This window comes from Gopherus flavomarginatus, chromosome 1, assembly GCF_025201925.1.
Source record: "Gopherus flavomarginatus isolate rGopFla2 chromosome 1, rGopFla2.mat.asm, whole genome shotgun sequence".
NCBI classification, from domain to species: Eukaryota; Metazoa; Chordata; order Testudines; family Testudinidae; genus Gopherus; species Gopherus flavomarginatus.
In genome coordinates this window covers 212,114,492-212,131,634 of record NC_066617.1, presented here as the reverse complement: position 1 = coordinate 212,131,634, position 17,143 = coordinate 212,114,492, and the positions used below count along the sequence as shown (strand labels likewise).

Below are 17,143 nucleotides of genomic sequence, written 5' to 3'. Positions count from 1 at the left end.
ATGTGTACCTTCTAAAAATGAAACATCTATCTCTGAGTTGTGAAGAATATGTATTAAGTTTATAACAACCAACAAGAATGCACTTTTTATGTAGAAATCCATGATTAAATCGAGTCTTCCTGACTAGTGATTTTAAATCATGATTTAAATCAATTTGATTTAAATCAAATCCACCCTGAGGTTCTTGTTTGAAAATTTACAAGTCAGCAATGAAGGCTGACATTATTGATAGAATGAAATCTCAACAGTATAAGAGCAATGATAGGTAACATGTGGATAGTTCATGAAGGGCCTTGAAAATGAACACAAGTAGTCTTGTGTCGGAGGCAGTGGACAGAAAGGAGCCAGTTGGGTGCAAAGAGGGGGGTGACAAAGTCAAAGCAATGACAGGAAAATTATCTTTGCAGCAGCCTTTTGAATGAATGTAAGTGGCGCAGGATTGCATTTGTCATGGCCTCGGAAGAGTTGCAGTAGCTGAGACATGAGATGATCATGGGGGCTGAATAAGAGTTTTGGATGGGAGAGCAGAGGCCACCTTAGATGTTTGGCTGGAAGAATCAGCCAGATTTAGAAACACTGGACGTAAGGATCTAGCAGGAGGACCATTTCAAAGGTGGGGCCCAGGTTACAGTCCTGCATGACAGAGGGAAAATTGTGGTGTTGGCCACAGTGTCTGAGGAGTGTGTGTGGCGACAGATACATAAAACATTTAGAGAAAGAGAGGGGAGAATTAAAATTTGCAGTGCTTGTATTGTTTGCTTGCTAGCTTTGGTTTTTATTTTTAAATTAAAATTGTAAGAAATAACGATGTATTAGCATAGATTCATTTCGCTTTCATATAAGAAACTGTAGCTATATAATAGATCCCTTTCCCTATACAGATTGTGGACCAGAATTTTCATTTGCATAAGCAGGCCCATAGCCTCAGAAGAGAAATCCTGATATTAATTTTTTTTCACAAATTGCTAATAAAATGGACAAAAGGATATCCAGGGGTCCACAGTAAAATTAAGGATACTTTTTTAGGAGAAGCAGCCAAGGTCTACTCCATCAGACTCTTGCTGCTGCCTCTCTGGTCTCTTTTCTACTGGGCCTTTTTTCAGGCCATTTCCCACAGTGCCCCCTTTGGGCTTACAGTACCTCTGCCTCTCTAAGCCCTTCACTCTCTAGCAACCAGAAAGGGATTGTAGAGGTCTTCCCCTCTCCCTGCAGCTTCCTTCTCATCTGGGCTTCATACCTTCGTAAACTACCCAGCTCCTCCTACAGCTGGGATTCATCCTTAATTGGATCTGGCCCATGTTGCAGATGCAATCAGGTGTGTTAATTGGACTCTCATCCCCACATTAACCCTTCCACTACCAATGTGGAGTACATGTCCCTCACAGTGGTATGCAATAGATTTTTTGTTTTTAAAAAAAAAAAGTCGGGGGAGGGGGATATTATCACCACTACCCTACTCAATATGTTAAGCAGCACTTTTGAGAATTTGGGTTGGGTGACTTGTCACTTCTTTTGTAGGCTGGATGCATCACACCGTGGATCAGCTAGGAGACAAAGCAACCAAGGAAAGCTATGCTATTCAGTATCTTCAGAAGTCTCTCGAGGCAGATCCGAACTCTGGCCAGTCCTGGTATTTCCTTGGAAGGTGAGAGAACTGGTGGTATAGCCATTGTATTTAAGGCTGTGTCATGTTTTTTAATAAAGCTTGTTTTGAGAGGCTGTGGTTGAATTGAAAATATTCTCTACAGTGTGAGAGCTATCATGAAAATACCAGTTTGGGAGTAATTTTCCTTTAAAATAAATAACATCACATATCTTTAACTTGAACAAATGGGAAAAATTATGAAACTGCTAAAGTCCAGCTTTGTTATTTTGAGGGAAAATATGTTATATTGGAAGGATATTTAAGTGAAAGTGCCTGTGCAATAAATGTTTTCATTAGAAATTTAGTACATAATTAAATAAGCAGGCAGAAAATATTCTGTACACGTGCGAAAGTGTACATGATTCTTTTTATGCCTTGAATGCAAATGCCTAAGATGATGTCATTTAAGCTAAATGTTTGCTCTAGAATGATATGACACTACTCACCTTTTTCTTTCCCTCCTATTGTCACATGCATCTATTCTCTTCAGTCTAAATTGCCTGCAAACATATTTGCATTTTTCTTTGCATACTTCCACATTCTCTCACTTTTCTGTCTTGAATATTGTTCTCCCTTTCCACATACATGTGCTTTAAAGTTTTTTCTGTACTGTATATATTATAGAAAAACAAACTATATTATATGTAAACTTTAGACTGGAATAGCTCAGATGTAGCCATTCTGACTTCCAAGATAAGTGATCCATACTTTAATAATAATTAACTCTTGGCCTTTTTTTTTTTTTTTTTTTTTTGGTCTTGTAAGTTATTTTTTGTTGTTGTTCTCTGTGATAAATACTGTGCATTTTATGCCCCTTTTTGTTTTTGAAAAAGATAGAAACATTGGGAAACTCATCACTAGTTAGCAGTAACCGAAGCAATATTCAGGCTTTTAATATGTCTTATCTTCTGTAGGCTGCAACCTCTTGTGGGTGACTTGGTTACACACTCTTGAGTTAGATCTCTTCCATCCAGTCAAAGAAGCTGTTACCCATATTATGGGGAAGATAGACAAATGTAGTGCTTTAACTAAAATAAAATTCTTCAACTTTGATTTTCCTAGATTTTCTAGTTGTGTAAATTATGTTTGAACATTCTTTCCTTTTGTTATATTTGAATTATTTTGATGCACTTGTTTTACATTTTGGTGAGAGTTGAATTTGACAATCATGACACTGATAGGATCCTTAAAATATCTGAAGCTGATTTTTACACAGATGCTGGGACTTTGTTTCATTACCTTTAAGTCTAACTTGTTCTTATCTTTTGAAACTTTTTTACTTAATCCTGGTGAATATTTATAAGTGAAGTAAAATACTGGTAGTTTTTTACTAGATTCCTTTCCTGCTGTACTCAATACAATGTAAAAGAAAAACCTCTGTTTTTTGTTTCCTGCTTAAAGGTTGATAATTTTTGCCTTTATTTTGCTCATATATGTCTCTTTATTTTTTGCAAGAATAAATTTTTAATTATTTTTTGTGTATTCTGAAGACTTTTAGTTCTTATGCAAACAGGGAAGATAATTGCAGGCAATATGGGCAAAACCAAAGAAAATACTTTTCTCCTTAAAAAGTTTCAGTATCTTATTTTCTTTCAGATTATGATGGAAGCAGTCATTTTTCCTTGTAGCATAACTGTAACTCACTCTTCTTTGTGTTCTAGAGTTCCTGCTTACCATGTCGTACTGCTTTTGAAAATGTTATATATACTTAGCATTCACATTATAAATTATATATATTTTAAAAAAGAACAATAAAATCAGGGTTTTTCCTTAATTTGGTTCATCCTATAGACTAGACTATAAAACTACACTTTTTATTGTCGATTAAGATTTTATTAAGAATGGTGTGGGAAGTGCAATACTAGCTGCATACACCCAAAGAAGACCTATAAGATTCTATTTACTAAAATATTCACCATATTTGTAGTGCCACTATGAGTTGTCATAAATTCTCTTCTCTAGTATTTCAACTTCCATGCCACCAACATTTAATTTTTTAAAATGCACACAAGCTGACTATTTGGGAACAGGCAGTTTAATTCTTCCCATGTTGTAATCCTGTGTGTAATTATTTTCCCTTTTGCTCAATGAAATACCACTGGTGAAATGTGTACATTTTCAGAATGCAATATTAATTCTCGACATTAGTATAATGTAGCATGTATTAGAACTTAAAGCAAGTTAAACTTTGCACAGCTGATGCTGAAGGATTAGTGTATTTTACAAATAAATTAGTAATAAAGATTCAGAAGTTTACATTCAATGTCATTTTTTGTCAAACTTTCAGAAAGTTATTTGGATTAATGTGTATGAGTATGTATTTGTATTTATATGAATTTACTAGTACTAGTCTACTCTTGACAAACCATTCTCCATAATGACTTTAAATATTACCACCGTTCTTTCTCTCTTCTCCCAGGTGCTTTTCAAGTATTGGGAAAGTTCAGGATGCCTTTATATCTTATAGGCAGTCTATTGATAAATCAGAAGCAAGTGCAGATACATGGTGTTCTATAGGGTAAGAATGATGCAGGGAAATGCAGTACTATAATTGAATTTTAATCTCTTTAAACAAGGACCAGTTTTTTTAACACAGTTATGTTCTCAGTTGATCATAGAGCTCCTAATTGCTAGCTAATATATTAATGTTCTGTCAACCGTGCTAGAGATATCTTGAAGTTAAAGAAATATGTAGGTATTTGCTTTCTTAAATTTTAGGTTGCAATATTGGTTGTACTTTATATTTTAGCTTGTCATGTTAAGGTATAAAAATGTATCATTCATGATTGTCACAGTGAATTATGTAATAGTGTGTTCCACTTGATACACAGAAGTTTTTCTTCTTCACTATGTGAGAAATACTGAGTTTAGTGGAGAAGTATATGACTTCTTTGTATTCAGACTTTATTAATTTAGAACTTTACCAATCTTTTTATTCAGTGTGCTATATCAACAGCAAAATCAGCCTATGGATGCTTTACAAGCCTATATCTGTGCTGTACAATTGGACCATGGCCATGCTGCAGCCTGGATGGACTTAGGCACACTCTATGAGTCCTGCAACCAGCCTCAGGATGCCATTAAATGCTACTTAAACGCAACTAGGAGCAAAAATTGTAGTAATACCTCTGCACTTGCAGCACGGATAAAATATTTACAGGTAAAACTTTAAAGCTTTAAGGAAGGGAAATATTTTACCAGGTACACAACAGGTGGGGAGGGGAAAAATAACATATCAGTTAATGTGTAAGTGTTTCATGGTGTGTATAACCTGTTTCCATATTTATTGTAAACATATCATAGCTTGTAATATTGTTTTATTTTCCATTTTTAAGTGAGACTCAATCCCTGTAATTAATGCTGTTTTGCACATTACTCAGTTGATGCATATTGATTTACATCACTTTTTTTCTGTGTACTGTCTACATTTTTAAGTTGTCATAGCATTTAGAGAGAGAGAACACACACACACTATCTTTCACTCTTGTTTGCAATTTCAGAAGAAAAGAGTTACGAGACCTCTGAAACCAGAGCTCAACTTTATTCTGATTCTCACAAAGGTTTATATTCTGGTTACCCTCTTTATACTTAGCACCTTTCTAAAACCCCAGACTTTAAATCTATTCTCTCTTTAAGACGTAATTAGCTACAGCGTTTAGGAAGATTTCGTGGACTTGCTCTTAATAAAGTAGGCTTGTGTTAAATTTGCTTTTTACATAATTTTTCCTAGGCTCAGTTGTGTAACCTTCCACAAGGTAGTCTACAGAATAAAACTAAATTACTTCCTAGTATTGAGGAGGCATGGAGCCTACCAATCCCCGCAGAGCTTACCTCCAGGCAGGGTGCCATGAACACAGCACAGCAGGTGAGAAGTTGGGTTATGTTCTGCAGGTGCCCAGCTTTAAGGGTTCTTTACAATCTGTAGTAGTCAAGCTTATTTTACGGAGTGCAGGGCTGGCTTTCATTAATAAAAAGCCTTTGATTTATTTGCAAAGGAATTTAGATCAAGAAAAGACTCCCTGTAATGTGGGAGAAATATGTGGGTACCAATTTAGAACCTTTGTGGATTTTCATGATTTTGAGAGATTTCATCTTAAGTAGAAATGCTACAGTGGTTGTTTTTTTAAAAGAATAATCCCAAGAAAGGTACACATTCCTCCATTGATGTCCATATGGAAACTGATTTTCAGTAACTGAGTCAGCTTCAGTATATCCACACAGCCCTTTTAAGATATGCAGATCATAAAAGTGTGTAGCTTAATTGAAAGAATTAAGAATATATAGAACCATATTTTTGTCTTCCTTCTGTGATTCGTAGGCTTGTAAACCTCATCATCCAAATACTGAACCTGTACTAGGCCTCACTCAAACACCAATTTCACAGCAATCCTTGCCACTACACATGATTCCTTCTAGCCAAGTAGATGACCTGTCCAGTCCTGCCAAGAGGAAAAGAACATCTAGTCCAACAAAGGTATATATTCTGGTGAACTAAAGAGCCTGAGCCAAAATTATACAGAAATTTGCATAGAAATTGTGCAGTGTACACAGCACTTGTACTTTAATTGTAATCCTTTGGCATTAAGGTGGGGAATGTTTTGGAAGTTGAAGTGTTGAGGTTAGTGCATTTTTCAGCAGTGTATTTAATTAGGAGATTACAATTGAGATAGTAAATACTTAAATGCAATACACATTAATGACACTATATATAGAAGTAATTATCCTAATCTCAGAATATAATTATAGTATTGTAATAGAGAGGGGAATGACCGTGTTGTTCTATTGCCTTTGCCTGTATCTAAAATTCAGGATGTTTCTTCTTCACATAATACTTTTTCAAGAGGTAGGGACTTAATTTAATTTGGTTCCTTGTCATTATGGTATTAGATGATATTTAATATCATTTACTTTTTTCTCATTGTTCTGATACTATATAGGTTGAAATAAAATGAGATAAAGTATATTTTAGTATACTTGTTATATGCTGTATTATTATTAAACCTGTGATTAGTCCTTTCATCAAGAAGTTAATGTCTAGCTTTTGTAAAACTAATATTTGCTCCTTTGATAGTAATATATTTTAATTTAATGTTTTTCTCAGAATACTTCAGATGCTTGGAGCAGTGGCCATACGGTGTCACATCCTCCAGTACAGCAACAAATTCATTCTTGGTGTTTGACACCACAGAAATTACAGGTAAGTGTGTTAAAGAAAAGCCTGAGCAGTTTTGAGATTTTGTTTTCTTATCAGAAATATATCTGAAATGGAATCAAAGAAACTTTTCAGATTTTAACTTCTGAATCAAATGTGAACTATTCAGTATACTTTGCTATAATGCTTATTGTTTGATACAAGTAGTTTTCATATTTATAGCTTCTCTGTGGTATGTGTGAAATCGAGCTTAAAATGAGAAACAAACAAAACCTGAGTTCCAGGTTAGTGACATAACACAAGTTGAATATTTTAATTATATAAGCACTATAATAAATTTGTAAAATGGACAGATAAAAGTAAATATTTTTTCTTGTTGTAACATTTTTTAACTTAATGTGTGAAGTAGTCATACTGTTGGATGTCAGATGAATGATACTTATGACTCGTGCTGCCTAAGATTTACAAAGTGCTACACAACTACTGTACCCCTCCCAATGTCCATGTGAGATAACTTCTTGTGTCCTCATTTGGCAAACTGATAAGTGAAGGACTTAAGATTTTTGCACAAATTATCACCAATAATGGAGAGAGTTGAAATTCAACCCGGGTGTTCATGGTTTTCAGACCACATAGCTTCTACACTTGAAGTGCTGGACTTAATTTTTGAGATCTTGACTCAAATCTAGTTTGTTTTGTTACAGTAGTTTCAGTTTATTCTTCAGCTCACTGGCATAGGTTGCAGTGTACCACACCAAGCAGCAGCAAAAGAATGCACATTTTGAAAATCATACCTGGGCAAAAGTCGTCATATTTGTGATATATTTTAGTATATATCACAAATATTGACTAAATCCAATGATATTAGTAGAAAAATTTTTGCTCTGAGGAGGGGAAATACTGAAGCTGTGGTATACTGCCCAAAGGCATTGAGCACAATTGGGAAATATTTTTTCTACGTGAAAGACAGTCCCTTACTTACTGCCTCCTTAGCCAGTCAGCATTGTTTTATTATACTGCTTTATTTTTTCACCTGTTTATCTCTCCTGCCTTTGTCCAACCTTTATGATTTCTCTCTGCTTTCTCCCATCTCTCCTACTTTTCTCTTCCCTTTCAGGCCTCACTAGCATTTTGTCTTTTTTCACTTTGTTTCCTTCTCTTTAATGGAAAGTGTCATTACCTTCTTCACTCTATGTATAGAAGAAAGGATTTGTTAACATTCATTTAATATGGTTTCATTATCCATGAATGACAAGACCTTCATAACTCATTTCTGGTTATCTTATATGAAAGTGAATAAAACCTTCATTCCATTTCTGTCTTTGTATTCTGTATATGTAGTGCAATTTACAGAGAAGGCATTTTAGAAATGTTTTTGTTCAAAAAAATATTGTTGGTGTTATTTTTTTACATCCTTACGCCTATAAAACTAGTTTTCTTTAGTACCACGAGCTCAGCTGTGCATGGAGAAAAAATAATAAATATATGAAATCCTTTGAAATAAAACACCTAAATTGTTTTCTGTTGGTGTTTAAGCTTCTAAAATAGCTCTACTCATAAGATATATGGTATTGGACAAGGAAGATCCCTGATATTTATATGGTATAAAGCTTTCATTGCGATCCCTGATGAGCAGAAGATATCAGACTATAAACCTGATACTAGTCCAGGAATTAATGATGCTTTTTCTTCAGCTTAGAACAGTTTTGGGGGTGGGGGGATTGGGAGGTAGGCAAGCATTTCTCTTATTTGTTGGGGGGGTTTTTTTGTTCTTTTTTAAAATAGTGACAGTTTGAAACTACTTAGAGGTTTAGGACTGTACTTAGTCCAACTAGAAATAACTACATTGATCTCTGAATATTTGCATTGTTGTTTGTATCATGCTTTAGCTTTATTAGCAATAGTTAAACAGAATCATACTCAAACTGATACAGCTACAAAAGGATATACATGAAAAATCTATAAACTTGATACCAACCTATTACATATACTCAAAAGAACAGAATAGGCTAGTTAATGACTTACCTTCTTAACTTTAGCTTCTTGTTGTTCGGAAAAATTGGTTCATAAGATAGGTAATGGCTCAATACTTAAGAGCAATTAAAGAAAATAGTGTCTGTAATGTCCAATTTTCCTTTGAATGATTTGCTCATACACATTCCGTTGTAAGTGAGTGCGCCCAATGCACTTGAGTCAGAGGCTTTTGCAGGCAGCAGTTGCAGTCAGTGTATGTGCCCCTGCTATCCTCACACGCTGAGCCAACAGTATAAAAGGGTGTGGTGTGCACTTCCCTCTCAGTTCTTTCTTACAACCCACAGTAAGAGTTAGAGCTCTCTATTGCTCCTCAGCTTCACTTAGCCAGCCACTGGAAAATAAGAATTTCTCTTATTTGTATGTGATAGCCACAAAAGCTGTCTAATTTGCTTGTGCAAGGGACACATGACGAATAAACATACTCTTTATACCTTATTTCTGATGAGGCCAAAGAAGCAGAGGTATTTCCGCCCTCATGTATGTCTCATGGAAAAGGCAATGCATCCCTTTTCAGCCTAAGTGGGTGGACTGCTTGTCTACAAGGAATGTCCTTACGACTGGCCCAGCTTCCAAGTCCAAATCAACACTGCTCATTGTCCTCTCCCTCAGTGTCCTTGTTGTGTCCAAAATCATCTTTGTTCTATGAGACTGAGAGATTGTCCAAGTCTCATTCTTCAGACCACAAGAAATCTGCTAAAACGTTCTTGAGTACTGAGTCAAGGTCTGGTTGCAGGCACCATCTGAGGCAGTACCATCAACTCCAGCTCCAACAGGGCTGTTGAGACCAGTGCTTTCACCGTTGCCAGACAGATCCTTGACCCTGGCACCATCGGATCTACTATCACCAACAATGGCAATGGAATACTTGCCTCTGAGTTTGCTGCTGTCAGCATTGCAGGCCTTCTTTGAGGTGAAGGACCTTTTGTGTCTCCCACTTCTGGGTTTTCCTTCACGATATTACCTGGCATCAGTCACATTAACCTCGACCAGGTTGGCACCATCAGCAGCATATACTTCCACAACACCAGCATCTCCACTTTTATCGTCTATGCAACCTTCAACGCTGGCTCTGCCAGTGTAGATAATGTTGACCCGCCTTTCTGCCTTCCAACCATGTCACCCACTTTCATTGGCTCTGTTGGATACATTGTTGATATTGATACTTTTAGGGAAGCACCACGTATATGTCTACAGTAACTGCTTCTCTGTCACTGAGGAGAGCTATATCTCTTCCTCTCAGAATCTGACCATAATAGATCTGTACCTCATTCAAGGTCTTTTCAGGTCTCCGTGCAGGTCATGCTCTAAGGACATCCATACCATATATTAAGAACACTGTTCTTACTAGGGTGCCCATATATGGTGCCCACCACTGTGGGCGGTACAAAGACTGGAATGTTCCTGTTGGCCGTATTGGGTAACTTTGGCTGCTCCAAGAGCATCTAGGGCCCCCTTCAGAGACTCAGTCTAGGACAGTGGTTCCCAAACTTTAACAAGTCTCGCAAACCCCCGCCTAAATGAATATTTCCAGGGATTTTCTCCTTTACCTGAGTATAAATTATAAAAGCAGTGATCTTGGAAATACAAAATTTGTTTTTATGACATGCTTATTACACACTATTTATTAATTTTTGTTTATCATTCTGAAAACGGCAACACTCTTCCGAGATCTCCCTTTCGTAGCTTGTATCACTTTGAATAAGCTTGTTATAAGACAAGGCTCTTATGTTTCATCAAGGTGTATCCGATGTGAAACGGCATGAAGGTATTTAAGAAGCCAACTCAGAGTTCCTCCTACACAAGAATTTGGGTCTTGACCAGTCCAGGCAAACAACGCACGTTACAACAAAGCTTAAACATGTTCTTCGTAATAATTTTAAAAACAAGACTAGCTGCCTATTTAATTTTAAAAACAGCAAAAAATATCCACTTCGCTTTCCATTTCTAATAAGGAGTCTTGAAGCTTAAATCTCTTCAGTGTGGTAGATAGGCTTGCTTTGATCTCCTTAGCTCTTGGAAGTCCAGGGGCTCCAGGTTTCTGGCCCCATGCTTCCTAGAGTCCCTAGGGACAGCTCTGTCTGCCATTAGAGAACTTTTTCCCAAGAACCCCCTGTAACATTTTAAGAACTTTATGAATTTAACATTCTTTCACAGTCAAAACATACTTTAATCATATCTAATACTTAAGAACGTGTACAGTACTGTTTCATAGCATATACTGAGATAATCAAGTCTTTTTCAGCTTAAGTAGATAAGAGATGCTTATACAGAGTTTTTAGTATAACAGTGGATTACACTGGTCTACAATTTTTGAGAAGTCGTCTGCTTCAGAGATAAAATGTGATATTTATTATGTATTTTGATGTGCTGAATTCAAATATGACAATTAAAAGAACTGATTGGCTACTGTTTCTAAGATATTTAAGTTTTTACATTTTATGTCTATGTATATTGTGTAGATAAAGTTTTAATCATAAATTGTAAACCTAAGTCTTTTCATGTGTTTATGGTTGCTTTACATGATAATATTTCACCTGTCCTGTTTATGTAACACTTTAAAAATCAGCAAAAGGGTTATATAACTAAAATTTATTATGAAACAAAAGGCAAAAAACTCTTATATACATAGTTTAGTCCTATTCAGTGTCTACTCGGCGCTTCTTGGCTTGTCTCTTGTATTCATTAAATGGAGCATCTCTTGTCACTGTCCAGCAATAGTCTGCAAGCACTGATGGACTCCATTTGCCCTGATAGCCTGCCAGGAGATTCCACTGCTGTAGTCTGGAGCCCAACAGCTCTGCCTTACTCTTGGGTTCCAAATCCCTGACAAGGTCATTGAGTTCACCTTGTGTTATGAGGTGTTGTTCAGAGGAGGAGGATGGGAGAAAATGTGGGTCCTGTGACATTGATGGTTCAGGAGCAGAAGTTTCATCCTCTTCCTCTTCCTCGTCTGACTCAAGTGAGAATGATTCTGGTGCATCAGGAACTGGCAGTCCTTCTCCGTGGGGTACTGGGCGTATAGCTGATGGAATGTTTGGATAATGCACAGTCCACTTTTTCTTCTTTGACACACCTTTCCCAGCTGGAGGCACCATGCAGAAGTAACAATTGCTGGTATGATCTGTTGGCTCTCTCCAAATCATTGGCGCTGCAAAATGCATAGATTTCCTTTTCCTGTTCAACCACTGGCGAAGATTTGTTGCACAAGTGTTGCAGCATATGTGTGGGGCCCACCTCTTGTCCTGATCTCCAATTTTGCAGCCAAAAGAAAGGTGATAGGCTTTCTTAACCATAGTGGTTATACTGCGCTTTTGTGATGCAAAAGTCACTTCACCACAAACATAGCAGAAGTTATCTGCACTGTTCACACAAGTATGAGGCATCTCTGCTCACTTTGGCTAAACAGAAATATGTCCCTTTGCAAAATCAAACACTGACAAATAAGAGAGCACAACACTGTATGATTTCTAGAGCTGATATAGGGCAATTTGTTCAGCAGAGTGATGTAAACTTCGTTATGATTGCATCATCCATGACTTCTAGGAATAACATGATGCAATTCATATCATGTATGGTGCAATACCAGCTTCAGATTGCATCATTCATTGTTTTGCCTAAAAAGCAAGTACTGTCCAAACCCAGTCATAGATTTATTCATAGATATAGTCAAAGATGTATTTTAGTCATTTCTGGTTTAAATTGAGATCTCTTTCCTTTGTAACTCACTTATCCTCTGCCATTCCCAAGTCAAGGGTCGTATATACTGACCCAATAGCATATCTTGAAAACTAGAGCCAATCAACAATTTTAAGCATCATTTTCATTCTCAGTGACCCAGATTTAGTAAAGTTGGACTACATTTATTTCAGAAGCATTTTGGCTGTAGAGCAGTGTTATAGAAAGGGGTTTGGTCCTTTCAGGAGCTTTAGTCTATATTTTCTCAGTTTCAGAAGCCTTACTTGTACTGGCCGTGTTAAGTATTGTTATCAGGAAGCTTTTTAATCAGTGGTAAGTTGATTGATTCTAAACAATGCTGCTATGTTTTGTTTCCACAGGACTTGGAACAGCTGCGTGCAAACAGAAATCTAAATCCAGCACAGAAACTTTTGCTGGAACAGCTGGAGAGTCAGTTTGTCTTGATGCAGCAACACCAGCAGGTGCGAGCAAAAATATTTTTCTAATCTTCAGGACTTTCATCAGTGGTGCATTCTCTTTTCTTTTTGAATCTGAATTATTTGTATTGTACATGCTTTCGTGCCCTGTTTGCCAGTTTACATAACATCTTCTGTTTTCTTTGACGTTTCATTTACTGTGATTGATGTTTACTGGCTGAAAGACATTTGTTGTTAGCTGTTTTCTATTGTAAGACTGCCAGAGATGATGATTAACCAATTTTTTAATTTGTTTTCTGGTCAGCTATTTGACAAAGTTTCAGAAACAGTCTAGTTAAGAAATAAGCCTTTCATTCTTGGCTGTTGCTCATGTCTCTTATTTTTCTGTGTTCAATACTAAAAGCCTAATAGTAACTCCTAATATATAGCTATATATATCTTTATGGCTCTCCTAGAAAAAAAGTCTGCCTTCAATAACTGTATCTTAAAATTCACTCACCATCTGTGAGCATGTCAGCTCTACCACTCAACACAAACTGGAAGGAACCTGTTTTCTGACCTGCAAAAAAAGTTGAATAAAGTTAACATAATTTCAACCAAACTTTATTTGAAACAATACAGTAAAAATAAATTAACAGTACACAATATTTATATAGAGGAAAAGCTGTGTTATCCAGCACTTTACAACCCAAAAAGCTGTGTAAACAGGCATTTATGATCTTCCTTGAAAGTCCGGCTTATAGTCCAGTTGGCGTAGAGCCGACAGACTCCCTACCTGGCTCTGCGTGGGTCCCCAGAATGGACGACATGTCCCAGCTGCTCCTAGGCTGCCACCATCCTGCCCCACCCCGAGCGCTGGCGCCACAGCTCCCATTGGCCGGGAACCCCAGCCAATGGGAGATGCGGAGGTGGCGCCTGCAGATGTAGGCAGCATGCAGATCTGCCTAGCTGTGCCTCCGCCTAGGAGCAGCCGGGACATGTTGCCTCTTGTGGGAAGCCACCCGAGGTGAGCGCCGCCCTGATCCAGCACACCGCACCCCTCCCGCCCCAACCCCCTGCCCCAAGCCCCCTCCTGCACCAAAACTCCCTCCCAGAGCCTGCCCCCTGCACCCAATCTCACTCCCTCTTAGTTAACTGGAATTTTTCACTTACCGGCATCCCCCCATTCTCCCAACATGCCCGATAAAAAAGCTTTTACTGTAGTCTCTTAATCATATGATTAACTTTATTCTTTTGTCTTACTAATTTTTCATTAGATGAGGCAAACAGGAGTTGCACAGGTACGATCTACTGGAATTTCTAATGGGCCAACAACTGACTCATCACTGCCTACAAACTCTGTCTCTGGTCAGCAGCCTCAGGTTGCTTTAACCAGAGTGCCTAATGTCACTCAGCATGGAATCCGTCCGGCTTGCCCTGGGCAGCCTATGGCTAATGGACCCTTTCCAGCAGGCCCAGTTCCCTGCAGCGCAGCAAGAACGCTGGGTAGTACAGACACTATTTTGATAGGCAATAATCACATAACAGGAAGTGGAAGTAATGGAAATGTGCCTTACCTGCAGCGAAACGCACTCTCTCTACCTCATAACCGCACAAACCTGACCAGCAGCGCAGAGGAGCCGTGGAAAAACCAACTATCTAACTCCACTCAGGTACAGTTCAGGTTATTAATCCAATAAAGTGAGCAAGTACTATCCAAATCACTTTTTGACATCTTTCTTATGTAAAACATGTTGTCTATTTTCAATTGTTGATTAAACAGATGCAGATTATAAATTGTACAGCTGATTAAAGCTACCCATTATACTTCGTTAAAATAGCAGCTAAATCAGCTTCTTATGGAATATAGGAAATAGCCATAAATCAAACAGGACAACTGATAAACATTTGTACAACTACCTATCCATTCAGAGGTGTTTTCTTTAGTAGATGAATATACTGTGTATTTTATACAGACTACTTCTTTAATCATGAAACACGGTGATTGTGTGGTTTTTTTACATACTATTGTAATAAAAATGTATATTTCATGGGTGGTGGGTATAATTGGCGAGGGGAGGCTAAGCCTCCGCAAACAGCCAGGCCATAGCCCCACCTATGCTTTGCCCCGAGGCCCCGCTCCTTGATCCTGCTCTTCCCCTGTGGTCCCGCCCATGCTGCTCCTCTTTGTACCTTCACTCCATCTCTCCCCCAAAGCCAGCTGGGGCTTGGGAGCGCTCAGGCAGCTGGCAGGTCAGGGCTTGGGCCAGTTGGCAGCCTGAGACTCAAAGCACCTGGGGCAGTCAAGCCAGTGCTTGGGCCAGGGTTTGGGCCAGCCAGCAGCCTGGGTCTCAGGGTGGCTGAGGCAGGCGGGCCAGCACTCCTCCAGCTGTGGTAGGGGTCTTGAGGATCCTCTGGCTCCTGGGTGGGGGGATGAGCAGGGCCTCAGGCAGAAGGGACAGGGGGCTAGCCTCCCAAATGGGGGATTCACACACCACCCATGAGTAAGCTGAACGTTATACCCATTGTTGAAATTACGGTGTCATCTTGTTTTGATCATTCTAAATCATTTTGTTGAAAGGCCATAAGAAAACATCAAAAATAATATATTTTACAGGAACAATCTCAATATAGATTTTGTACCAGTATATCTCAATCTCGCAACAGAAAGCATGAGGGTGCAAATGTATAATTATGTTTTTTAAAGTATTTGTTTTGGGAGGCATGAAGGAAAAGCCTGTTTTACTTGCAGGCTAACAGTTTATTCACTCTCAACCCCATATTGAAATCAGTAAGCTGTTATACAGGAAGACTTTCCCAACATGTAATTTTGCTTTACTGGATAGGTGGTATGTCCAGTTTCAGGAATACCTAAAAGTTTACAACGGCATTGTAGTGTGGAAACTGCTTTTTTGTTACTCAACACAGTTTATCGGCGTAAGGTTTTTAATTACAGACTATTGCAAGTTACTTAATCGAAACTCAGATAATTTTGTAGTGCAGGCTGTATTACAGCCTAGCAGCTTAAGTGCATATACAATTTTTAAAAATAAAATGAAAAAAATAGCAGGAACATTTTGTGCATTGCACAAGCAACTAGTTTTGCTCTGAAGCAACTTGATAGGCCAATTGTAAAAACCTACTCCTATATTAACATTGTAACTGGGAACCAGTGTTTATAGGATTGGCAAAGTGTCATAGAGACTTACAGCCTTATTGTATATTTCCCAAGTTAGACTTGGTTGGGTATGAAAAAAATGTCATTGGTATAAAATGGCTTTTCTACATCCTGTGTGAAATAAGTCTGTGGCATCAGTTCAGTTGTTACTAGGTAGGTGTCTGCATAATAATTGACACCCTTGTTGATAGTCTCAGCAAAGAAGCCAAGGAACGAATTGGCACAGAACTTGCCCTAGAGATGGTGCTTCCAAGACAAGGCTAAGAAGGATTAGTGGTTTTGTGTGGGCAAGCCTGCACTGCCATTCTCTGCTTGTATTGCAGCTATGTTGTGGATAAATAAAGAGCTGAAGTTTCTGGGTTCTCACATTTTCCGCAGGTACAAAAGTCACTTTAAAATTAATACAATGTTAAATTGGTGATTAATTTCTTTCTTGACATTAATGTGTAATAGATAGGAAATATTTTTTGTGCAGAAAACAGGTATGAGGAGGGTATTGTCAGTTTTTTGGCTAACAGAATAAAAGAGATAACTGCGTAGTTTACTTGGCTTGCCAGGTTCATAATGAACATTAAATTAAAAAAAAAGAACTAAATTATAGGAGAAATCTTGCTATGATAGAAACTGCTAAAATGAGCACATTTTCCTTTTCAGAATAAATGCACTTCTGTGTAAAAAAAAAAAAAAAAAAAAAGAAAAAAAAAAGTGAAAGTGAAAGTGTATAGAATTTTTCTTCTTTCCTTGACATTAGTTCATGTTTTTAGTAGTCACATGTACATGTAGCAGCCTAACTCATTGAAAGTAGGTCTAGTGAAAGTAATGAGACATTAATTTAAAATATTTCTCTTCTGATTTTTTGTCAATTATCTTAGTATCATGGTTTAACTCATACTAATGGTGCCAGAATCAGGTTTCACTGATAAGAATGTCCGTTGCTGCCATTAAAAGGTTGTTATTAGCAGTCTTTCACTAAAATTACAGACACGGATAGGTAAGAAATTACAAATTGTCAAGTCATGTGTGTTGCATAATGTGTTAAAATT

General features: G+C 37.7%; 1 protein-coding gene across 6 annotated transcripts in view; it reads left to right on the top strand.

Moving 5' to 3' along the window:
• Positions 1-17,143, top strand: part of KDM6A (lysine demethylase 6A) — a 287,092-nt gene that overhangs the window by 218,083 nt on the left and 51,866 nt on the right. For 4 of the 6 annotated variants that reach the window (XM_050936461.1, XM_050936459.1, XM_050936464.1 and 1 more), the window contains 8 exons: positions 1,519-1,645; positions 4,065-4,163; positions 4,586-4,805; positions 5,376-5,510; positions 5,964-6,119; positions 6,747-6,842; positions 12,887-12,988; positions 14,200-14,595. In XM_050936461.1, coding sequence (XP_050792418.1) covers positions 1,519-1,645; positions 4,065-4,163; positions 4,586-4,805; positions 5,376-5,510; positions 5,964-6,119; positions 6,747-6,842; positions 12,887-12,988; positions 14,200-14,595 — 1,331 coding nt within the window. The remainder of the gene's footprint in view (positions 1-1,518; positions 1,646-4,064; positions 4,164-4,585; positions 4,806-5,375; positions 5,511-5,963; positions 6,120-6,746; positions 6,843-12,886; positions 12,989-14,199; positions 14,596-17,143) is intronic. The other 2 variants (XM_050936462.1, XM_050936460.1) reach the window with 1 other exon arrangement.